Source organism: Bos indicus, chromosome 1 (genome assembly GCF_029378745.1).
Source record: "Bos indicus isolate NIAB-ARS_2022 breed Sahiwal x Tharparkar chromosome 1, NIAB-ARS_B.indTharparkar_mat_pri_1.0, whole genome shotgun sequence".
Taxonomy (NCBI): Eukaryota; Metazoa; Chordata; class Mammalia; order Artiodactyla; family Bovidae; genus Bos; species Bos indicus.
Window position 1 is genome coordinate 112,296,915 of NC_091760.1, and position 24,722 is coordinate 112,321,636.

The window sequence follows — 24,722 nt, forward strand, 5'->3', positions numbered from 1 at the left end:
TCCAAAATGGTTCTTGAGCTCACTCATTTACCTTCTTTTCAAATTATGTCAAAATATCAAAGAAAGAATGGAGAAAAATGGTATCAAAGTTGGAAGGCTGTATTAATAAGGCCTTTAATTAGCTAGATATTTTGAAGTTTTGCAAACTATGATGAAGAGTTTGACTGAGATACTGATGATTCTAGGGTTCATTATTCCTCAGGAAAGAAGGTGAGTTCCCTCTAGGAAGTAAGTCCCTGCACCAGTTTGGGATCTCTGAGTGATGTGAATTCCTCTTGCTCAGGTCTTGAGGTGGGCTTCCCTGGTGGCTCAGCTGGTAAAGAATCAACATGCAATGTGGGAAACCTGGGTTAGATCCCTGAGTTGGGAAGATCCCCTGGAGAAGGAAATGGCTACCCACTCCAGTATTCTAGCCTGGAGGATTCCATGGACAGAGAAGCCTAGCAGGCTATAGTCCATGGGGTCGCAAAGAGTCAGACACGACTGAGCGACTTTCACTGAGGAAGTTCCTCATGATCTGGAAGCCTAAGGCCACATGTCAGTTCATCCAGTTTAATGTATAACACAGAGAGAAAATAGGATGTCAATAGTTTCTAGAATATGTTCCAACCTGCTGGACAGGGATAACAATGCCTCCCAGTCTTGGCAGTGTGCACATTTCTTAGTCAATCTGGGTGCCCAGTTCTGCTCTCTGGAAGATTACCTTTACCTTTCATAGCCTCTTCACAAGGGGGAGGATCTACCCTTTGAGGGCTGGGGAATTTCAGAAGCTCCTTTCTGTTGCTGTGGGTTCATGGTCAAAGGGTTGAGCAATCACATACATTTTTTTTTCTCCCACAGGTTTAAATCTTTATGGTTTTGAGATCTATCAGTGTACTGAAAACTACTGCTTTTCCTTATTTTCATTTAAAAGAAAATTATTTATTTGGCTGCTCTGGGTCTTAGTTGCGACCTGCAGGATCTAGTTTCCTGACCAAGGGTTGAACTTGGTCATCCTGCATTGGGAGTGCAGAGTCTTAACCACTGGAAGGCTAGGGAAGTCCCTTTTCACTTTTAAAGAACATTGTGGAACCACGTTTTTCAGCTGTACGTCATGAGCTCTAATTAATGAGATGGACATCAGTTTAATGTGTTGTTGCTGCTGCTGCTGCTGCTGCTAAGTCACTTCAGTCGCGTCCGACTCTGTGCGACCCCATAGACGGGCAGCCCACCAGGCTCTCCCGTCCCTGGAATTCTCCAGGCAAGAACACTGGAGTAGGTTGCCATTTCCTTCTCCAATGCATGAAAATGAAGAATGAAAATGAAGTCGCTCAGTCGTGTCTGCCTCTTTGTGACCCCATGGACTGCAGCCTACCAGGCTCCTCTGTCCATGGGGTTTTCCAGGAAGAGTACTGGAGTGGGGTGCCATCGCCTTCTCCGTAATGTGTTGTTACTAGCAATTAAAAAAGATAAAGAAACAGAACAATATATGAGTGCATGGCACATAACAAAAATAAGTGTTTTTTAAAAAAAAAATTTTTTTTTACAAATATGTTTGAATGTGTGTACTGGCTTGGAATGCAAAACTATATGGATTACTGAAAGTCACAAGAGAAGCTTTCATTCTCCAACAAGCTCTTCTGGAGAATCCTAATCTGTAGATTTATATAACTAAGTTAGCACTACAGCTAATTCAGGCAGAAGTGAGATTTTTAGAAATTGAGGTACTGGGATCATTACTTCTATTTTCTGTTCTGTTTTATTATTAAAACAGTTTGTAGAGACTTTGTCAATGAAATTAAGTAATTAGCGCCCTCTTCTGTTCTTTAACACCACTGCTGCTGCTGCTAAGTCACTTCAGTCATGTCTGACTCTGCAACCCCATAGACGTCAGCCCTCCAGGCTCCCCCGTCCCTGGGATTCTCCAGGCAAGAACACTGGAGTGGGTTGCCATTTCCTTCTCCAATGCATGAAAGTGAAAAGTGAAAGTGAAGTCGCTTAGTCGTGTCAACACCACTACACATACCTATTTCAAAGAATCCCTGGTGGCTCAGATGGTAAAGAATCTGCCTGTGATGCGGGAGACAGGTTTGATCCCTGGGTTGGGAAGATCTCTTGGAGAAGGGAATGGCTACTCACTCTAGCATTTTTGCCTGGAAAATTTCATGGACAGAGGAGCCTAGTGGGTTACAGTCCATGGGATCACAAAAAGTTGGACATGACTGTATGACTAACACTTTCACACATATTTATTTTAGCACTTGACATGTTGTATTAATATGTAGGAAATCTACGGGATCTTCTTTCACATCTGAGGTATAGTGCATCCTGTTACTCAAACCATCCCTTATAAATTTTAAATCATTTCTGCTCCTTCCACTGCATTTAGCTTAGTTGCTTGCTTATTGGGAACTATGCTGCTGCTGCTGCTAAGTCACTTCAGTCGTGTCTGACTCTGTGCGACCCCATCCTGTCCCTGGGATTCTCCAGGCAAGAACCCTGGAGTGGGTTGCCATTTTCTCCAATGCATGAAAGTGAAAAGTGAAAGTGAGGTCGCTCAGTCGTGTCCGACTCTTAGCTACCCCATGGACTGTGGCCCACCAGGCTCCTCTGTCCATGGGATTTTCCAGGCAAGAGTGCTGGAGTGGGGTGCCATTGCCTTCTCTGATTGGGAACTATAAATATTCATTTAAAATAAAGGAACCAAATAAGGAATGAAGTGGACCATTACAGCAGTGCCTTCTCATTCTGACCAAAACTTGTTTTTCCAGTCTAATTTCCCCTTGTACCTCTCATGATCTTACACCAAGAAAATTGATTTGCCTTAAATAGTCTGAAGGAACATTTTTTAAGCTAGTCAAATTTGAACATGATATTTTGAACAGATCAAGCCCCCAAGTACATATTTAGTTTAAATATGCACGTAAATGAAACAAAAACTAACATATGGTTTTTAAAACGCAGTTTTTCCTTTCACTATGTTTGTGTGGGAAAACCTAACCATTTGTTGTCTGGTTTAAAAAAAAACAACTGTTACTAATAGAGATTGCATGCTTCATTAGGATTCCAAATAGTCCTGGAAATAGAATTTTCCTCATGGTGTAAATTGCCTTCCCAGCCCCCAGCTTTCAAAGTTTTGGAATTTGTATTGTCTCACCAGTTTCTTCATTTTTCACTCTGCAATATGATTTGCCCATGTGCCTAAACTTTTGTTCAGTGACTATAAAAATAATTCCTGTATTAGATGACTGGTCTGCAATTAGACTTTGATTATATTATGGGATTCTGCAGGAATTTGTAATAGTATGGGAGGGGGAAATCCCAGTATATTCCCTAAGGGAAATATGTAATGTCAAAGTTTCAATATTATTTCTTAGGCTGTAGGAAGCACTTCAATTATATGTCTGTCCTGCCCATCAGGCTCTGGCCATCTTGAAAGCGTAGATGTTGGCTCTGTGGGAGGTCTTTCTGGAAACAAAACACATAGAAGCTGAGTTGTGAAGCTTTTAAGAGGAAGGAGAGGGGACTCTGTCCTTCTCTGACACTATTGTTTCCTCCAAAATACTTCATTCTGCTCCCCAACTCCCAACAACAACACAAGTTGGGAAGAAACAGAAGATGGGAGAGTTCACATTAATTAGCATGCTTTCTTCCTTTTACAAAGTATTCATTCTGTGCTAGGAACTGAAACTCTTGAGATGTATAATTGGTTATAAGAAAATCTTAGTTGAATCGAAGGACTTAGGCGGGCATAACTCAGCTACTTTACCTTTATTCACATTCAGCATTCACAGGATGAATCTCTTTCCCAAGGTATTAAAATAGGGAACCTGGAGTTTAGAATTCGGATATCTAGTCCAGACTCATTCTTGATCTTGACAATTTAACCAATATTTTTTCCTTATTTGTAAGGTGAAAATTGCATTTGCTTGTAATATTTTTGACATTTCCATATAAAAGGGGAAACAATTATATAGGCTTGTTGTCTATTGGTAAGGAGTTTGGGGGCTTCCCTCATGGTTCAGACAGTAAAGAATCTGCCTGCAATGCAGGAGATCTGGGTTCGATCCCTGGGTTGGGAAGATACCCTGGAGATGGGAATGGCAACCCATTCTAGTATTCTTGCCTGGAGAATTCCATTGACAGAGGAGCTTGGCAGGTTACAGCCCATGGGGTCACAAAGAGTCAGACATAACTGAGCGACTGAACAGTAACAAGAAGAAGGAGTTTGCCCTTAAAACATTTTTTTCTTTTGTAGGCAAAATATGTTTCAGTGTGTAGTTTGTTAGCATTTAAAAGCTTGAAATGGGTTGCCAATAAAAACAGTAAACATAACTGACATTTTTGAGAGCTAATTTTGTACTAGACGCTTTGCTAAGAGCACATATATTGGTCTTCAGTTTAGTTATTTTGGAGGCATGCATTTCTTTCATTAACTAACATTGTAGAACCGCAGAAATGTGTTTATTATCAATTTAAGTATTCCAGTGAATTTTCCACATTCCTGAATAGATAAAAGATTACCAAAATATTAATAATTGTTGAACCTGGATAATACAATACCTAGAGTGTCCTTATACTATTCTGCTTTTGGGTACGTATGAAATTTTCCATAGTAAAAAGTGAAAAACAAACCGAAACCCATAATACAATCCCATCATCCAAGATCATCCATCTTGCTTATGTTCCTTTCTTTCCATCTCCTGCTCCACATGACAATTGGCCACATATGTGGATACACGTCTCTCAAGCTGGGGAGGGAAAGACCAGTGACACTTACCCTGGTCTGCCCACTACCCCCTACCCCATCCTTCTTGATGGACTTAGGAAGTTTCTCTTCTCGTTTTTCTCCCTCTCATATGGGTATGAATCTGTACAAAACGTGTGCTGTCTTTCTTTGGTGGCACATTCAGGAGAGGGTACTTAGGGGACACCTGCTCTTTTCATCTGCCAGATTCTCCTCCTACCCTTATTTGGGAAGAGCAACCCCTTTCCTATGGTAAGCAAATCCTCCCCCAAGTTCTGGTGGGGCTGTTCCTCATAATATTCCACCTAGCCCTGGGGAGGCATGGGTATCTGGTCAGGAGTGGGACACATATATACTCTGTTGATGACCAAAATAATTGATCTATATAGATGGACACATGACTTGAGGCAGGTCAGTTAGAATCCTTTCAATCTTATTTACAGATGGTAAAAGCAGGAAGGCCTCCCTCCCACCCCCAATTCCTCCAGGGTGTTAGCTGAGATGGTTGAAACCTGGAGCTGTCCCTGGCCATGCTCCACCCCCACCAGCCTATAGAGGACGCTCATGTGTAGTAGGAGAGAATACAATCAAAACTTTGGAAAAAAGCAGAGAAAGAGTAGGAACAAAAGTGAGAATGAGCGTAATGATGACTGAACTCCAGGATCCAGTCATTACTGCAGCCCTTATCCTTTCTCCTGTCCTAAGTTAGGAGTCAGCACATTGCCTTTTGCCCTCAAGCTAATTTGAGTTGGGATTTTAATCTAAAAGTCTTCATCATTACAGGGAGCAGATCTGTGACAGCTACTGCTCCGTATTTCAGGAGTACTATCTATATTCCAGCTAAGACTTCAGCAACGCCTGGTACATGGCAAGTGCTTCAGACATAAGTGTTGAAAGCTCAATAGGTCTTCCTTGATAATTGTTAAGCTCTTTGGTCATCCTCTTGATTTCTTGGTGCATTGATTAAAATAGAATATTCATCTCCTTCACTCTCTTGTTTCATGCTGGTAACTTAAAGATTTGATTTGAGTCTCTCAAACACAGCTATTTTTGCAACTGAAAGCATGATTTTTTTGCACAGCTAGAGAAAGCTATTTCCAACACAGATTTCTAGTTCAGTTTTCTAAGAACTCCGTAAGATTTGCAGCACAGCGGGCCCACCGCAAGGCACATCAATCATCTCCCGTTTATCAGGCACCTTTTACAGGATTTTCTGTGATCCTGGTGTCAGTGCGCACTGTGTATCAAGGCAGAGGTGATATGGAGGAGTCTGGCAGCTATTTAGAAGGGAGGCCAGGCAGTGCCATGCCAGTATAATTAATGAGAGTCATCGCTCTGAAAGCCAGAGGAGAGTGGGGGTTGGGAAGGATGTCTTTCACCAGTCAATGGCATTTAAGAAAAATTGGTGCTTTCATAGCCCTTTTACTGCTGTGAGGAGGTTAAGTCAAAGGAGTGCTGTAAAGGGCTTTCTGTAACTCCCTGCGAGGATGGAGGTCCCTGTGTATGGGGAAGCAGGGAGAATTCAACCCCAGATTTTTCAGCAAGGCTGATTTCAACCTTGAATTGAGCTCCCAGCAGGAGTTCCTTATGCTTGGAAATCCTTACTAAAAGATTATAGCTTACGTGACCAAGAGACCAGTCAAAAAAGGTACTTTATTACTATTTGGGACTTATGTTTTACCTGCTCAAAGAAGTGTTAACCTAGGTCCCATTTTCTCCAATTCCCTTGTAACCAGTGAAGGAAGAATGGGGTGTTATTTGGTTTGTTTTCCTATGGACTGTTCAGTAACCATGGAAGGGGTTGTGTAACCTAGAGAAGCTGTTTACTACCCACTGTCTAATCCCTTTGTTATCGTTCTCCTTGATTGTCACAAGCAGGGGAAAATAGTTCTGTCCTGCTTCTAAAAATTTAGTGTAACAACCACGTTTTCTTGGTTTTAGTTAGTAATTTTTCTCTGATTAATGGTGAAAGAAAGACTCAGAGGGAAAAGCTACATTAAAAGATTTATGGATATATACACTTAAGACCATGATGAAGTATGATTCACACCAACTTCAGAATGATTGCCTTTGAGGAGAAAGGGAGGGAGAAGGGCCACGAGATGGGGTTTTAGCTGTATCTGGAATGCTTTATTTAAAAAATGAAGGGATGAAGGAATGAAAGTATGATTTGGGTTGTTTGCCTTGTTTTTGGTAGGTTTGAAATATTGTATAATTTAAAAAAATGTAGTGTTCTCAAAATTATGGTAATTGATTAAAACTATCAAAATAAAGGATGCATAGCAAACAAGTGCCCTTGTTCTGAACATTTTTATGCATTTATTTCACCATTTGTCTTCTTCCTATCTGAAAAATTGCAGATGCAAACACAGAAGGTTGGGGGGACATGGATAACTTCTAGGGTTGTGTGAGGGGTTGTCTTGAGTATCTTTCTCCCCCTTTCTTTTTCTTGGGGGAGGGTGCTTCCTAATCACCAGGGAGATTAACAGTCAAACAACTCTCCAAAAAGCAACCTAGGGCTGGAAGGAGGATCTGCTTCATTTCTTCTAAGCTGGGAATTTGCAGCTGGGCCAGAAAATTTGGGACAGTGTCTTTCTATGGAGCCAAGGGACCTTCTACATCTTTTCCCAAACTGATTTCTTCCTGGTACTCCTGGCAGGAAGAAATCCAAGTAACTATTCAGGTGGCTTTTTCCTTTTTTCTGAGAGTCCAGGATCGCCTTCTGGGATAAAGTTTCTTCTTGCCCATGGTGCTTTGCTGTGACATTGTAATTGCCTCTGTTGAATTGAATAATACAAATGGGTTGTTTCTATGGTATCGGCTAAGTGGGATGAAAAGGTGAAACCCTAGATCTTGCGCTGGGAGGTCACGGTGCTACCACCCCCCAACACTAACTGTCCGTCAAAGCTGACCGGCAGCCAGGCCCCCTGTTCTCCGAGCTCTGGCGCTCATTTGTAACTTCCTGAGCAAATTCACGCTTGACAAAGAAAATGACTTTAGTTTATGTTGTCACTAAGCCCAGAAAATCCCTGCCAACCCCCAGCTGCCAGCTTTCCTAGGACCTTCTTATTGGTGGAGAATTTTAAACTGAAGGTGAGTGAGGAGCCGCGTCTCCCAGTCCCTCCCAGCCAGGCTTTGAACTAACAATAGGGCAGGTTGAATGAAAGCTGATAAATGCAAATCCCGGAATGCCGACACCGGATCACAGCGCGACCGCCTGGGTGCGCGCTCCAGCCGTCGCAGCGACCTAGTCACTCGCCACGTCGGGACGCTCGGTAGATTGCATCGTTTTAGCACCACTGGAGTCCCTACTGCTTCCCTCCGCAGGCCCGAGCTCTCGTTCATCGCCTGTGGGCCGCTCGAGTCCCCCTGCCACTAAATTGATCTGATTGAGTAACTAACTGGCATGTTAACTCAGGAGAAGCACCTGGGAGAGGGGGCGGGGAAATAAAAGTGGGCTTTTACCCTCTCTTGCTCAGTTTTAGCTCCACTTTACTCAAAGCAGGTTTTCCTGGTTGTAACAGAATAAGAGATGCTATTTTCTTAGAATGGTAAAAGCAAACAAACAACAACAAAACAAGAGGAGAGATAAGATGAGCAGGTGGGAATTTCCCTTAAAATGTACTTCTGGCACTTTTTACTTCGGTGCAAACTGCCCATAGTCCCTGCTCCCTTCCTTCCCAGTTTCATTTCGCCAGACTCCTTTACTGTCCCACCGCGGACGTTCTTGAGTATCTCAGCCCCGAACTGAGTATCGAGGGGTTTCCCTAGGTTTGGGACCCTTTGAAACTTGAGGGAGAAAACAAAACAACAACAACAAAGAGAGTTCATCTCCAGTACTCCTGACCCTTGGCTGCCGGGGAACCCCTCAAGGAGGTGTAAGCCCTGGGGTCCGGGCCCAGCGCTCGGACCCTCGCACCCAGTCGCTGGGTCCCCTGGCGGTGGCGCCAGCTCCAGTCCGCTCTCCGCGGCTCCAGTTCCTGATTTCCGCCGGAGCTGAGGCCTGGCAGGGAGGGGGCTCCGGAGTGAGTGTGAGGATTTGAATGAGAAAGCAGGTTGTGGCGGCGGCGACCCATTCTGTCCTGCCGGTCTCTGGGGATCTACAGGCTGGTGTGCAGACGAGTCCTTCTGGGGGGCTTTTCTGCTCCTCCACAGGGTTTTGGAGTTGGAGTCACAGGGACCAATAACTCATCAAGCCAGCACTTCGGAGGACTCAGAGGAGTCCATCTCTCGAGCACTCAAAGTTGAGCAGGTCAGTGCTTTGGGGGGAGTCGGGGTGGCGGACGGGAAAGAAGAGGACTGGTACTGCAGTCCAGGTGTGCAAGTGGCTCGAGTTCCTCTCTGTGCAGTTCCGGCCGGGACACGCTCTTTAGGACAGTGTGAGGTGTGCGAGTGGGGATCCCTCAAACCCCCTGGCGGAGAACTGGACCACAACTGGTCTTGAGGTCCCGTAATTTCGAAGGATGGGTGTGTGAGCCTGCGCCAGGATTTAACTCTCAGGTCTCTTGTGGTGGTAAGTGGGGGTTTATGCACGGTGAGGGGTAAAGCACCGCTCACTGCAGGGTGCTTCACCTCTAGGCGGGCCGCCTGTCTGACCCGCAGTCGCCGCAAAGAGCAGGTCCGCTTTTCCCAGCAAGGGAAGTGCGGTGTCCATTACATTTGGAGTCTCACGAGCTTTTCCTGCGCCCAGTGACCTCACTCAGGACCCTTTCAGAGAAGACCGGGTGCTCTCAGTGCTGGGAGGATTTACTCCATTGCCCTTTCCTGGAATAAACCCGGGGCACCCGAGCGGCGCGGGGCAGGGCGGTGGAGGCTAGTCCTGGACACACAGCCGCGCGCTCTGCGCTTGCGTGGGGTTCCCATAGCGACGGCGCCGCGAGTCCGCAAAGCCACCCGGCGTGCCCCAAGCCTTGCTCCCTGTTGAGCGTCTGCGGCGCTCTCTCCCGCTCCACCAGACTTTTTCTTTGTTATTTGTAACTCGGAAGAAGTTTATGATCTCATTTTGACGTTAGGAGTTCAGCATTAGAACAATAACCAGGTAAAATTTTAAAGACCCCCCCTCCCACGTCCTAGGGCAATACCGCTTTGATCATCGACGGAAGAGATGAGAAATTGCTTATTGGGACGGTGTTTTGAGATCCACACCCCCCCCCCCTTCTTTTAGCCCATGAAAGTGGACCCGAATAAAATATTCTTACTAGTTAAGCAGTTTAAAAAAAAAATTGGTCAGGTGTTCTTGAGCGTTAAGGGGACAGACCTGTGCCGCTTTCCCGCAGGTGTAGAGACGGGCGTGTACAAACTAGAAGCACCTGTGTCCTCTTTTGGCTTGTTTATGAGAACTGAAGGCGATCCGAAGTGGACCAACGTAAAATGGCAATGAAAAGAAACAAAGGCTTTCCCAGAAGTGATTGTTTTTCCAGTTGCTCAGGCGTTTTGATCACTTCTGGGGTTAATCATCTGCAGGGAATGTTTCAAGAAACGTTGACACGAACCAGTCAGATCTCTCAAGCTTTCTGTTGAGAGAGTCACTTTTTCTTAAAATTGAGTCTTGACAACTCCATTGCCCTTTAAGAGTTTCACTTGTTTACGCATAGGTTAGCATTTGGCAAGGGTACACATCTTAAGGGTTATGTAGAAGGAGCTGTAGCTTCTTGTAGTACACTTCTTAAGTTACAACAGTATTTGGCAGCGTGATTGGTATACTTACTTGCTATTAAATAAACATTGGTAAGAATTAACTGCTAATAAAAGTATGAAAATGGAATTACTCTTTCTGGGATAAAGTGCAGCATAAAAAATACCGTAAGTGTAGTAATACATGAGCACTGTCTTGCTATATCCTATTTTTAAGTAATTTGCCTTCAAGAATAGCAAATGTTTATTAGTAGTAGTATTCAGACAATATCCTTCCACCATCAGCAAATGAAGTCAACGGTAATATGACTTTTCAGATGATTAACAAATAACATGCTGTTAAAGTTCTCTTTCCCATCCCATTCATTATGAATGCCGAGACATTATGCAATCCATCTGGCTCAAACGTTTAGAAGTGTCCAATTAAGTTTTTTATCATTAAAAATATAAAAACTTTTAATTTTCAGGTTCAGATACTTTGTGACCCTATTTTGTGGCTTGTAACTGGCTCCAATTCCCTAATTCTCAGTGACATGTGTTTCTGCTGGTTCCAGGAGGTAAACTGCAGTTTAGCAGATCATGGGATAATGAGACTGGGAGTGCTTGGGGGAAGGCTGGGGAGAAGCCATGGGATGAGACAAAGGGAGGGAAGGTTGATGGGCAGAGCCAGGATGTATAGCTGCACCAGATTATTCATAAAAGCTGTTACAGTCATTGCTTCTGTTTGATACATTTCCCCACATCACCAACATCAATTAAACTTATTTTTAGAATCAGTTTTCTAAATAATTATAAAGACAGTTACAGAAATAGAATATGATAAAGGTGGTTTATATTAGGGTGCTATAATATACTGGGAAAACTCTTAAATCCTTCCTATTTATTCATTTAGTCAACAGTATTGAAAACCAGTTATATATAAGATATACAACAAAGTGATATATAAGATATAAATAAGTAAACCTAGATTTGTGTTCTCAGTGAACCAAGAATTGTGACTTAATCTGTGAAATAATTTTAATCCTGTTTCAGGTTTTCAGGGAAAAGATGCTATCTGTGGCACTCTTAAGGAGAGCGCTTAAATAAGTGCCAAGCAATCAGACATCTAGATTCGGAAACAAAGGCTTAAACTTTGATAAAAAATATCCTGAACCTTGTTTTTAAGCATTTTAGATGAGTCATATATACAGTAAGAAACATTATGTGCATCTGTCTTTTTACATTTTTGTAATACAGTCTCAACCATAAAACCTGCATCTTAGCAAGTGCAGTTCTTGAATTTGGGAGGAAAAGAGAAACCCTGTAATTCTCAGGTTTCTTAGATGAAGATAAGGTGAGTGATTCAGTAGTCCTTTGTTCTGGCTCTGTGTTTCATGACATAATAAACCTCCTGCAGCTCCCTTCTAAGAATAGTTCTGGTCTGCATGCTTGAAGGATCATGACTATTATTTGTCTGAGAAAAAAAAAAAAAGATATAAAATTATGGTAGAAGGTTAAAAGGAATACAATAGGGTATGTGAACATTTTAACTTTTGAACTGGAATAATTTCTAGGCATTTTTCATGCATTTAGACTCCACTGAAATCCATTATAGTCATGACAAACCTCTGGCATAATAATAACCAAGGTTGACAAACGTTTCCTCTGGTCACTCTTGGGACACAGAAGATGAGGGAGACTGTAGCCTCCTTTTCTTTAGCCTCATGAATCTGCTCAACATTATCAGCTCAGAGAAGCTTGCTAAAGAGCATCGCCATTTGGTTATTGCTCTTTGTTTCAGAAAATCAGACTCAGCTGTGAATTGTGGCCGAAGTGGTGCAGAACTCATTTCTTTGAACAATGCCTCCTCGGCCTGGGAAGCATGTTCTCTCTCTTCACTAGTAGGGGCTTATTCCAGGCTGGCTTTGCTCACAAGGAAAATCATTTAGACACAGTTCAGTGGACACTCACTCACATTTCTTTGATACCCGTGACCATTTTTGTTTAAGGAGAAATCCAGGACTGTTGTGGTAGGGTGTGCCGAATTAGAAGTGCATTTTAAGAAGCCGTGAAGAAGTTTACACAGCTTTGTGTTGTTATCCTCAGGGTCTCTGTCTTCTGTGCTTCAAAGTAAAAGAGGGCAGGATGGACACAGAAGGGACAGCTAAGAAAACTTTTGTAGCAAAGTTAAAGTCTCATCAAGTTCTGCATTTTCAATGCGTTAAAAGCACCAAATGCTTGTGCCTCGTGATCTGTCATGTTACAGAGCAGAAAAATATGTCTACTGTGTTTATTATATGACTCGGGAAGCCAGAGCCCAAGGTTTCCAAAGGATTTCTTAAAGTCCTACAGCTAATAAATGAAAAAACTGGGGTGAAAATGTTATGATTACTAATGATGCTGCTGTTTCTAGGAAATCTAGGGAGGGTGGATATGAAATCCTTTCTCTAGACTTTGGTGTTTGTAATATAAACTTGTTGTAGTTATAAAGTGGTCAAACACCAAGAATGTTTTATGATTTAGTTTAATTTCACTGAGTGGAATTGACAGTGGGTACCTTCTGATTTAAATATTTGGTTATAAGCAAATGTATGTCATGAGAATGTGTGTGGTTCATGTGTATAAACAAGAAAGAGATCTTTTTTAATATGTGTTTTGGCCTGAAGAATTCTACCGTGATTAAGACAATGTAAGGGAGAGCAGCGTTTATGGTTATTATACAGTAAATATCTTAAGGAGTTCTAGAAGAAAAGGAGAAAATGAACATTGATATAGTCCAATCATGTGCCTATGCATTTATTTTAGTTCAACTTTAAAATTCATGAAGAGATTCAGGAATTATTATCCCATACTACTTAATGAAACAGTGAGACTTGGAGATTAGTTTCCTGCCCCAAATCTAAGTGAGTATGAAAGTGTCTTGGAATTAGAACCCAGGTCTGTCTGCCTCCGTGTTCTGTTATGTCATGTTGTCATTCAGAAAAGCAAGGCTAAATTATGAAAAATAGTTTTCATTCAAACTCAGCATGCCATCCAAAATACAGACATTTAGAAGTTTCTCTGATAAGCTTTCTGGTGAATGGAGACGCTGCATTCCCTGTATGGAGTTTAGGAGGTTATAAATTCAGGTCTGGTTCCAGAAAAACATTCAAGGCTTTGTTTATAAACTGTGTTGGCTATTTGTTTAGAAGTGAGTGGTGTTTAGATTCTCTTGTGCAAATGCTTTTCCACATCAAAGTGGCCCACTTATCACTTTGAGATTGTTGTCAAATTATGCTGGGTCTAAGAGGACCCCTCATGATTTTAATGTGTGTTTTCTGGCATCCCAAGACTTAGATGTTGATTTTTATCTTGTGTAAGCTTTGCTCACTTATTTTTCTTGAAATAATGACTTACTGCAGGATGGAATCAGATGGCATGTTTCCGTAATGTTTTTAAATTGGGGACCTGAATCACCTCGGACAGTTGCTGAAAATTTCTTAACTTTGGCCAGAGGCTGGAGTTTTGATACTCCTGAAACTACTCTGGCCATGGTATTGAGACTATACTCAGCTGGTTTCAGATTCACAGTGTTTTTGAGAGGGTTTACCCAGGAAGAAACTGAGGCTCAGGGATGTCCATCTCAAACAGCTGGGAATTGAACCTTGACTTGCCAGCAGATGCCTGGTCTAGTGACCTAATTAGCACACTTCGCCTTAAACGCACCCCTTTCTCTCCTGGGCCTTCTTTTTCTGCCTGTATCTCTGGCTCCAGGGGAGAAGAAAAGGCTGAGGTTTTCAGAAGACTGGATGCCAGACTTCACTTTGGAATTCAGCCCAGCCTCGCTTCAGGCAATGCAAAGGACCCTGGGGTGTGCTCTGAGTTTCCCTCTGTTTCTCTGTGTCTTACCCTCCTAGTGGCCTCTTTTCTCTGTGGCTCCATTTTCAGAATCTAGCAAGGTGCTTAGGAACCTGTCCAACCATTCATGTGCCCATGCATTAGCTATTCTGTTGCCACTGGAAGGCAGAAAGATCTAGTTGGTGCTCTCACTTGTGAGTTACTGATTAACTGATCTAAGGCAGTCATGGTTTCTCTTTCATCTGCCTTCGCTTCCTTGTTGCTAGCCCACAAGAACCAAACATTTGAATTCAGCTTCCTACTTCCCTCTTCTCTCCCTCTTCAATTTAACTAAAGGAGCCACTGGATCTTGGAACAGGTCTCTGTGGAGCGCTAGTGGAACCTCTGGTGGGAACTTTAAAGACCTATTTGCTTTTTCCAGGGGTCAAAATCCTGGACCAGAAGTTAAGTGAGTGGATTTGCTGTTTGATTGCATGTAATTTAGTTTTCTAGACTTCCTATTTCTTTTTGCCAAACAACTCTTCCTTAACTTTGAGTGATATGGGATTGAAAATAATTTTTTAAAAGATGATTTCTTTATTAAAAAAAGGAATTAGGGTTATGAAAGATCCTTTGATTTTTATTTCAATTCAAAGACTGTTGGTTCCAGACAACCATTTGTGTAAAACAGAAAGAAAAGGAGAGATGGGAAAAGAAGGTTTTCTTCTCTGCATATAGAATACCTCTGGAAGGGTACACTAGAAACGAATCATGTTGGTTGCCGGGAGACATACCAGAGGTAAACTCTTCACTGTATACCTTCTTATGCCCTTGGGTTTTGAAACTTAATGAGTAAAATTAAAACAAAAAAACTTGGGTTTCAATATTAAAGAAACAAGTAACTATCTCCTGGGACCTAAGTGAAAGAAGTAGGAAACTGGGAAGCAATATTAAAGAAAAGAAATTCTTTTTTAAGCTATCTTTTTAAGGCTCACCAGCATTCACATTTAGTAATTTCTTTTGTATTTAGTAATTTTTAAAAGCAGTGTTTTTCAACACTGGATTTCAATAACAGGGCTTGGGGAGGGTTTTTTTTTTTTTAATTTTCATAGTTTTCTTCTCTCTCATAAAGCATCAGCTATTGGCTGCTCCCAGACTCAGTGGGCCAATGAGAATCTATTCCTTTCCTGAGTCACTAAACCTGTCTTCCGCTGGCAGTGTGTTTATGGAATGAAGTGTAGAAAGCCCTCTCCCCAACCCACTCAGCCCCCTGCCCTGTTTTTTTCTCCCATGGAGAAATCCCTGTAATGTGATTATTTTATTTTCCTAATCAGTGTCTAAATGCGAATGTTAGAGGAATCTTTTCTTCTCAAATTGAAAAGGGGGAAAAAAAGCTTATACAACTGTTTTATTCTGAACCACAGCTTTTCTTTTTGAAATAGGTTGTGAATTGGAAGTAGTTTTCTGTTTACTGGGTAAATCTTGAAAGTACAATCTTGGAAGAGAGAGAACACAAAACTGTGTACCAACTTCTTTTTCACTTGTCCAAAGAGAAGTGTGAAATGTATTATTTAGTGTCCAAGTTTCAATCAAAAGCAAAAAACTCAAGTCAGGGTCAGTTCTCAACTTTTTGAAAATTCCTCATTGAAAACTAAAGTTAATAAGGTATTCTTTCCTCACAGAATTCTTATTACTCTGTTACTTTTGTTAGAAAAGAATAACTGAATAGATCGTACGTTCTCATGTTTTAATTTTTTAAACCTAAAAGGGCATTTAGTGAAAATTCTCTAACCTCTGTCCTTCAGCCATCCAGTTATTTCTTTAATAGACCAATAGTTATTGGTTTCTTCTGTATTTTTTTTTCAAAATATATAAGCAAATGCATATGGGTGCTTTTTGGCTTCTTTCAAAAATCAAATGGTACTGCACCATCCATATGAATCTGCTTTTTTTTTTTTTTTTTTTTACTGTAATAATATATATTGTATGTCATTCCATATCAGCATATAGGGCTTCTTAACTTTTTTCCTTTTTACTTAATTTTAATTATTTTTTTGGCTACACCATATGACATGTGAGATCTTAGTTTTCCCAACCAAGGGTGGAACCCACACACCTGGTGTTAAGAGTGTGGAATCTTAACCACTGGACCAGCAGGGAAGTCCCCTTTTTATTAATAGTATACTTCAAAATAGCAGTTTTAGGGTCACAGCAAAATTGAAGGGAAGGTATAGACTTTCCCATGTATTCCCTACCCCCACCCAGTACATAGACTCCCCATTACCAACTTCCCCTACCAGAGTGGTACATCTGTTATGATTGATGAACCTACATTGAGACATCACAGTCATCTAGAGTTTCCATTATAGTTAACTCTTGGTGTTGTGCATTCTGTGGGTTTGGACAAATGTGTAATGACCTGTATCCATCACTATGATATCATACACTGTGTTCTCACTGCCCTAAAAATTTCGTGCTCTGCCTGTTCAGCTCTCTCTCACCCTTGAGCCCCTACCAGTCACTGACCTTTTCATTGTCTTGCTAGTTTTGCCTTTATCAGAATGTCCTATAGTTGGTATCACAGTGTAACCTTTTCAGATTGGCCTTTTTTCACTTAGTAATGTGAAGGGATTCCTCCAAGGCTTGATAGCTCATTTCTTTTTAGTGCCAAATAATATTCCATTGTCTGCATGTATCAGTGTATCCATCCATCTATTGCAGAATATCTTGATTACTTCCAAGTTTTGGCAATTATGAATAAAGTTGCTCTACACACTTGTGTGCAGGTTTTTGTGTGGACATAAGTTGTCAACTTCTTTGCGAGCTGACAGTACCAAAGAGCACAGTTGCTGGATTGTATGTAAGAATATGTTTTGTAAGAAACTGCCAAACTGTCTTCTGGGGTGGCTGTAGCATTTTTCATTCCCACCAGCAGTGAAGGCAACTCCTCTGTTGCTCCACATGCTCGCCAACATTCGATGTGTTAGCTGGATTTTGGCCATTCTCATAGGGGTGTGGTGGTATCTCATTGTTTTAATTTGCATTTCCTGATGACACATGATGAAAAGAGTATCTTCATATGCTTCTTTGCCATCTCTGTATCTTTGGTGAGGTGTTCAGGTTTCTGGTCCGTTTTTTAATTCCGTTTGTGTGTGTGTGTGTTTTAAGCATTCTGTGTATATTTTGAATAAATCTTTTATTAAATGTCTTACAAATATTCTCTCCCAGTCTGTGGCTTGTCTTCTAATTCGTTTGGCATTGTTTTAAATTTTAATGAAGTTCTGCTTATCAATTCTTTGGTGTATCATCCCTTTGGTGTTGTATCTGAAAAATCACCACCATGCCCAAGGTCATATAGATTTTTTTCCCCCTATGTTATCTATCTAGTTTTTGTGTTTTAAATTTAGGTTTGTGATTCATTTTGAGTTAACTTCTGTGAAGGGTATGGTTAAATTCATTTTTTTTTGCACAGGGATGTTCACTTGTTCCAGCACCATTTGTTGAAAATTGTTTCATGGTATTGCCTTTGTTTATTTGTAAAAGATCAGTTGACTTCCGTTTATGTGGGTCTGTTTCTGGGCTATCTGTTCTGTTCCATTGATTTATTCATTTACTCTTTGTTCAATACCACAGTCTTGATTACTGTAGCTTTAGAGTGAGTAAGTCTTCAGAGAAGGCCATGGCAACCCACTCCAGTACTCTTGCCTGGGAAATCCCATGGACGGAGGAGCCTGGTGGGCTACAGTCCATGGGGTCGCGAGGAGTCAGACATGACTTCACTTTCATTTTCACTTTTCACTTTCATGCACTGGAGAAGGAAATGGCAAGCCACGCCAGTATTCTTGCCTGGAGAATCCCAGGGCCGGAGGAGCCTTGTGGGCTGCGGTCTATGGGGTTGCACAGAGTTGGACACAACTGACATGACTTAGCAGCAGCAGAGTAAGTCTTGAGTTGGATTGTTTCAGTCTTCCAACTTTATTGAATATTGTGTTGGCTATTCTGGATTTTTTTTTAATGGCTACATATTTTACAATGTATGGATATATTAAATTTAACCAGATTAATTCACAATTAGGTTGTTTCTGAACTTTTGAAAACAATGATGTAGTAAATAACCCTGTACATACTCTGCATGCTCAAGTATGGCTATAGAATATATTTTTGGAAGTGGGATTGCTAAACGAAAGGTATACACATTTGTAACTTTGATGAATAATGTCAAATCAACTTTGATGGAATTTGTACAGTTTTTGTTCTTATCAGAAATGATAAGAACATGATGATTTCTCCACATGTTTACCAACACAGTTTGTCATCACACTTTTTGATTTTTGCTAACCTGATAGGTAAAAAATTACCATCTTGGTATAGATAAAACTTGCTTTTCTTATATTCACTTATGGGTGATTTTGCAAATTTCCATTTTGAGCAGAGTCTCAGAGTAGAAAGTGTCACTTCATTCTCCCTATTATAGATGAAAAAAAATCAGTTTTGAAGAAGCAAATGAATAGGTTTCTGATCACTGCCTGATCACAGAGTCAGCACACTTACTTTTCTTAAATGATAAGCATTTAGTTGCTTTTCACACTTCCTTCCAAGCCTCAGTATTTCACTCCTCTCCCCATGTCTGGGAAAGTTGATATCTTCGACATCTAAGAGCATCTCCAGTCCCGGCAGGGTGGTGTCAACAATGGACTCGGCTGTGGCCCTGCTTGTTACCACTCCCTGGTTTGAAAGCTAACTTAAATTCCTTATTGTTGTCTGTGGCATAGGTTCTTGTGTCCTAGCATTACTGAAGGAAAGAAGAAGTGGTGAGCGTTCAGACTTCGGTGGGTTCAGCTGCTGTTTGTTTGGACACTCAAGAGATCCCTGCTCTTCCCTGAACATGGATGAGATGCTTAGGAATAATGGAGAATTCTGAGGGTGGCAGGGAACCAAGCCCTGGCTACAAGAATATTGTGCCTCCCTCTGGTTCCCAAGATTTTAGTGTGAACATATTAGATATTCGAGGGGAGGAAACTGTGCAGGAAAATATAATAGGAGAAGACCCACAGGCCAGGGACAACCAGGAGTTAGCTGCTGTGTCTAAAATCTTGTTTGTACTAATTTAAGGAAAATACACCACACTACAAATTTCATTTGAGGAATTTGTAATACCGTTTGGTTTTATTTCCCTATTTTGTCTTGTTAATGCTTTCTATGACACCTTTTTTCAGATGGCAACTTTGGACAAGCTGTTTATTAGTTAGATTTAAAGAATCAAATACTTATACGCTTGACCAGGAAGTATGTTAGATGCATTTAACTTGGGCTAACTACATCAGCTTCAGATTTTTTTCCTCAGAGCTTCTTAATAATTAAGAATTCAGCACATGAAAAACAAAGCTTCCAAAATTTAAGACATTTGGCTAGATTTTTTGATGTTCTTTTGAGCTTGAAAATTTTTATAATCAAATTAGGTTTACTATCCCATCTTGTTCTTTACTGCTTTGAGGACCTCTAGCCTTTCCTTTTACAATTTCTGATGTCCTAATATTTGCACTGATGTAAGTTCTCTGTTGAACATCTAGAAGGTTAACTTCTCTGCTGGCTTTAGAGAAATTAAACTCTAAGTCTTTACCCCCGTTATCTTAGGCTAAAATCTTTGCAAAATTAGTCTTTATGGTCACTGCTGTCCTATTGCTTAGTCACTAAGTCTTGTCCGACTCTTTCACAACCCCATGGACTGTAGCCTACTGGGTGCCTCTGTCCATGGGATTTTCTAGGCAAGAATACTGGAGTGGGGTGCCATTTCCTTCTCCAGGGGATCTTCCTCACCCAGGAATCAAATGGCGTTTCCTGAATTTTAGGTGGATTCTTTACCACTGAGCCACCAGAAGGGCCCTTTATGATCATTGCTGCCGCTGCTGCTAAGTTGCTTCAGTCATGTCTGACTCTATGCGACCCCAGAGACGGCAGTCCACCAGGCTCCCCTGTCCCTGGGATTCTCCAGGCAAGAACACTAGAGTGGGTTGCCATTTCCTTCTCCAATGTGTGAAAGTGAAGTTGCTCAGTCGTGTCCCACTCTTAGCGACCCCATGGACTGCAGCCCACTAGGCTCCTCTGTCCATGGGATTTTCCAGGCAAGAGTACTGGAGTGGGGTGCCATTGCCTTCTCCGTTATGATCACTACTCTCCTTTTAAAGACAGGTGAGGTCAATCTCAGGATTTAGATTCTGAATAAGTTACATTTAAGCATTCTTGATGATATGTTATTTTTGCCAGTATCCTTATATGTACTTTGTTATATCACATTATATTTAAACAGCATATTAACAATGTACTTTAGTCATTTTTGCTTTGATAACTGAGAGCAGTATTTGGGGCATCTACAGTGCCTTCCCACTAAACTACCTTTCCCACTCCCCTCCCTTCTCATCTTTCCTCTTTTAAACCTACTGATCTTTTGACATCTAGCTCTATCCTCCCACCCAACAGGAACTCTTTCCTGACACCCTTGGTTTCTTTTCTTTGAACCATTACAGGATGCTTCATTTGCCAAGTATCATGTATTCTGCTTTTTTTCTGTGCAAGTTTTATATAATTTTTTTGGGTTTATCTATGCATTATTCTCCCATCTCCATCATTAGTTTCTTGAAGACTGGAACAGTGTTTAGCCATCTCTCCATCCCCTCAATATTTATAGCACCTGTAGTAAGGCTCAGAGCATACTTTGGGTTATTTGATTCATAAATTGGTTTGACTGTAGCTTTTTGCACCTTAAGGGGTCCTGAACTCCTGTTTTTGAGCACAGATCAGGGGCCACTTCCCCTACTTACCCTGCTGTGTGGTCGGGAAGGAGAGAAGGTATTAACTGGAGGTTTAATTGCCCAATTAAAGGCAGATCTCTTGTTGGAGCTGCACGTATTGCTGAGTGGAAGGAGTAGGGAAAGCAGACAAAGATGAGAATCCAATACATCCTCTGTGATAAGCTCTCTTTCTCACTGGTGGGTGGGCAAGTGGATAGGAGAAAGGGTGAGATGAACTTGGGGAAGCTGGGAGATCTGCTCTTCTCCGGGGGTTGCCATTTCTGAGACTGAATTTTGGACATCCTTATATATGAAGGAATTAGGAGTAGAGGTATTCTGAAGTCCTTCTCTAGTTTTTAAAAACTATGGAAATCACTGGTTTAGAGATAACCAGTATAAATCAAAGGGTTTTTTTTGATGTTAGACCTGGACAGAAGTAAATGAAATTAGAATTGTGACCAAAAAAAGTTTGCTGTTAGTGTGTCATCAGGAATAGTCTGCAAATATGATCAAAGGTATTAATATTGGGCTGGATTTTGCAACTGGCGGCCACTGAGAGTTGATATCTAATTACCTAACAGTCATTCCTTCGGGGATTTTTTTTTTTTTTTTTAATGTAGTTTTAATTTCCAGTCTGTACTTTGTGTCTACTTTTAAAATTAAAGAATATACTTTTTAAAAGATGAAAATATCTCAACCGTGACATGAGCATAGGGAATTAGAAACGATTGTGCATTGAGAAGTCTGGATCCTATTACTGACTGTGCCATACTTAGTAATATGTTCTCTCCCTCTCTCTTACTGTCTTTTCCTCTCTTCCTCTTCATTATTTATTAAGTAAAATTACATAGATCTTAAGAGTGTAATCTCTGAAGTTTTATTTAGGCCACATACTAGTGCTGTCACTTGACTATGGGTAATTACCTAAGGGTAATTACTTAACTTCTCTGTGCTTCAGGTTCTCTATCTGTAAAATGGGATAATAATTTTACCTAGCCCTTAGGATCACTGTAAAGATGAAAAAAATAATACTTGTGAAATATTTATCAATATACTTGGCTCATAGAAAGTGCTAGAAGTATCAGCAGATATTACAAAGTAGCAGGTCCTGAGCTAATATGCTTTTGGGTTAGATCAGGTTCTGATTTGGCCATCAGACTGCAAGGTTCTGTGGCTTTGAATGTGAATCTCCAGGGTTGAATTCTGTTTCTAACAATATAATTCATCAATACTCCTGATGAAACAATTTGGAAATGTTGGGTACAATAGAAAGATTATTTCCTTAAGTGCAATACTCTATAAGAAAGTAATGACTACACAGGCCAAATGTTAAGTGAAGAGAGGTCTACTGAGCACTGAAGCTGGCTTTTTGCCTTGAGGACAATTGCCAAACCAGGTTAACTTGAACTTCTCCTTTCCTGGCCTGAGGGCACAGGGGACAAGAGATAAAGTAAGACATCTGGGGGGGGAACTCTTTGGTCTTAAACATAGGACTTCAAAGGGCTTCTCACTCTTTGGAAATATGAATGAGAATTTTTAAAAAATTAAAAATTATTTACCTTCTTTCTTTCTGGTCTTCCCAGATGGCTCAGTGTTAAAGAACCCGCCTGCCAATGCAGGAAATGTGGGTTTGATCCCTGGGTCAGGAAGATCCCCTGGAGAAGGAAATGGCAACACATTCCAGTATTCTTGCCTGGGCAATCCCATGGACAGAGGAGCCTAGTGGGCTATAGTTCATGGGGTTGCAAAAAGCTGGACATGACTTAGTGACTAAACAACAAACCTTCTTTCTAACCCTATGTCTGTAAGGAAAATCACTTATCAATTATTTTGGTTCTGAGCAGATCCTGATTATTTGGTCCTGAGAATTTGTGATTCTGAGTCAGCTCTGAAACGGATTTGTATCCAGAATCACAATAACTAAGTGGTCAGAAAAACCTTAGGATGAAAACTTTTAAGGAATTCCTGCATTGCAAGTGTCCCTGGTACCGAGGGACCAGTTTCTCCTTTCTTTTGGAGGAATCTATTTTTACCCTAAACTTCAAAGAATCCCCATCAATGAAATTAGAAGGAAAATAGGCATCTCATAGTTTGGGGGGAAAAAAAATCACTAAACACAAGGTATGAGCTGAGAAACAGAAACTGTAAAGACTAACCAAGCTGATTTGAGAAAGGACCAAATAGAACTTGGGGAAAGAAAAGAGGAGACTTCCCCGGTGGTTCAGTGGTAAAGAATCTGCCTGCCAATGCAGGAGATACAGATTTGATCCCTGGTCTGGGAAGATTCCCGGAGAAGGCAATGGCACCCCACTCCAGTACTTTGCCTGGAAAATCCCATGGATGGAGGAGCCTGGTAGATTGCAGTCCATGGGGTCGTGAAGAGTCGGATACGACTGAGAGACTTCACTTTCACTTTTCACTTTCATGCATTGGAGAAGGAAATGGCAACCCACTCCAGTGTTCTTGCCTGGAGAATCCCAGGGATGGGGGAGCCTGGTGGCTACCGTCTATGGGGTCACACAGAGTCGGACACGACTGAAGTGACTTAGTAGTAGCAGCCCGGAAGATTCCACATGCTGTGGGGCAACTAATCCTGTGTCCCATAACTATTGAGCCTGTGCTATAGAGCAACTACTGAAGCCCATACACCCTCGAGCCCATGCTCCGCAGCTAGAGAAGTCACCGCAATGAAAAGCCTGCACACTGCAACTAGAGAATAACCCTTGCTCGCTGCAACACTACAACAAGCCTATGCAGCAATGAAGACCCAGCACAGCCAAAAATAAATAAAATTATTAAAAAGGAAGAAAGAACTCAGTGAATGGATTTAACAACAGATTAATCCAGTCTGAACAGGGAAATTGTCAGATGAATGATAGATCTGAAGATAATTTTCTAGTGGCAACAGAGAGGCAAAGCAATGTAAAACCCAAAAGAAAGGTTAATCAATGTGGAAGATACCGAATTCAGACTCAAGGTAAGTTTAATTATAATTTCAGAAGCAGAAAGACAATGAGGAGAGGCTATATTTATACAGGTAATGACTGAGTATTCTCAAGGACCGATAAAAAGCATTACTTTAACATATTCATGAAGTCATCTGAATTCCATTCGGGATAAGGAAAAAGAAGATACACAGAGATAAAATATAATTAAATTGTAGAACACAAAAGATAAAGAGAAGATCTTAAGCAAGGTCAGAGAGAAGAGGCAGCTTATTTTTAAAGACATGACAAATTATCCTGACAGTGTGGCAATAGAAGCCAGAAGACCAGTATAATATTAAATTTTATGCCCCAATAGATGTTAATTATCAGCCTAGGATTCAGTTTTCATTAAAGATATCTTTAAAAAGCAAAGACAAAGACTTTCAAACTTAAAAAAAAATCCCTAGAGTTCTAGCAGATCCTCACAAAAAGTATACATTTCAGGCAGAAGAAAATTATTACCAGATGGAAGGTCTCAGAAACAAGAAGTAAAAAACAAAGAAAAGGAAAAATTTTAAGTAAAACACACATTGACTGTATGTAAGGTGATAATGATGTCTTTAGTGGAAACTGGATAAAGAAAGTGACTGAAGTTGAAACAAAAGGAGTCAATGTTTTCCAAAGTTTCTGTGTGGTTTGGGAGGAGGTTAAAGATAGATTAAACTTGTACTTTGATAGATCAAGTGTACGTGTTAAAATTTCTAAGGCAACCACTAAAATTTAGTGAAAGAATGAATAACTTTCTAACTAAAGGGGAAACTGAAATGAGAAAACTATGAAATATGAAGGCAA

The 24,722-nt window shown here is 41.0% G+C and overlaps 2 protein-coding genes across 10 annotated transcripts in view; both read left to right on the forward strand.

Annotated features, from left to right (window-relative positions):
* The window catches only part of C1H3orf33 (chromosome 1 C3orf33 homolog), a 37,207-nt gene extending 30,185 nt beyond the window's left edge, over nucleotides 1-7,022 (forward strand). The window contains exon 6 of the mRNA XM_070792791.1: nucleotides 841-7,022. Within this exon, the coding sequence (XP_070648892.1) occupies nucleotides 841-965 (125 nt within the window). The 3' untranslated portion in view covers nucleotides 966-7,022. The remainder of the gene's footprint in view (nucleotides 1-840) is intronic.
* A 1,731-nt stretch (nucleotides 7,023-8,753) lies between these two features.
* PLCH1 (phospholipase C eta 1) overlaps nucleotides 8,754-24,722 on the forward strand; it is a 251,714-nt gene continuing 235,745 nt past the window's right edge. For 4 of the 9 annotated variants that reach the window (XM_070792774.1, XM_070792732.1, XM_070792762.1 and 1 more), the window contains exon 1: nucleotides 8,754-8,978. The gene's annotated coding sequence lies outside the window, so the exon portion shown is untranslated. Of the gene's footprint in view, nucleotides 8,979-9,560; nucleotides 9,765-9,809; nucleotides 14,625-14,646; nucleotides 14,955-24,722 lie in introns of those variants that run through there. The other 5 variants (XM_070792739.1, XM_070792738.1, XM_070792763.1 and 2 more) reach the window with 3 other exon arrangements.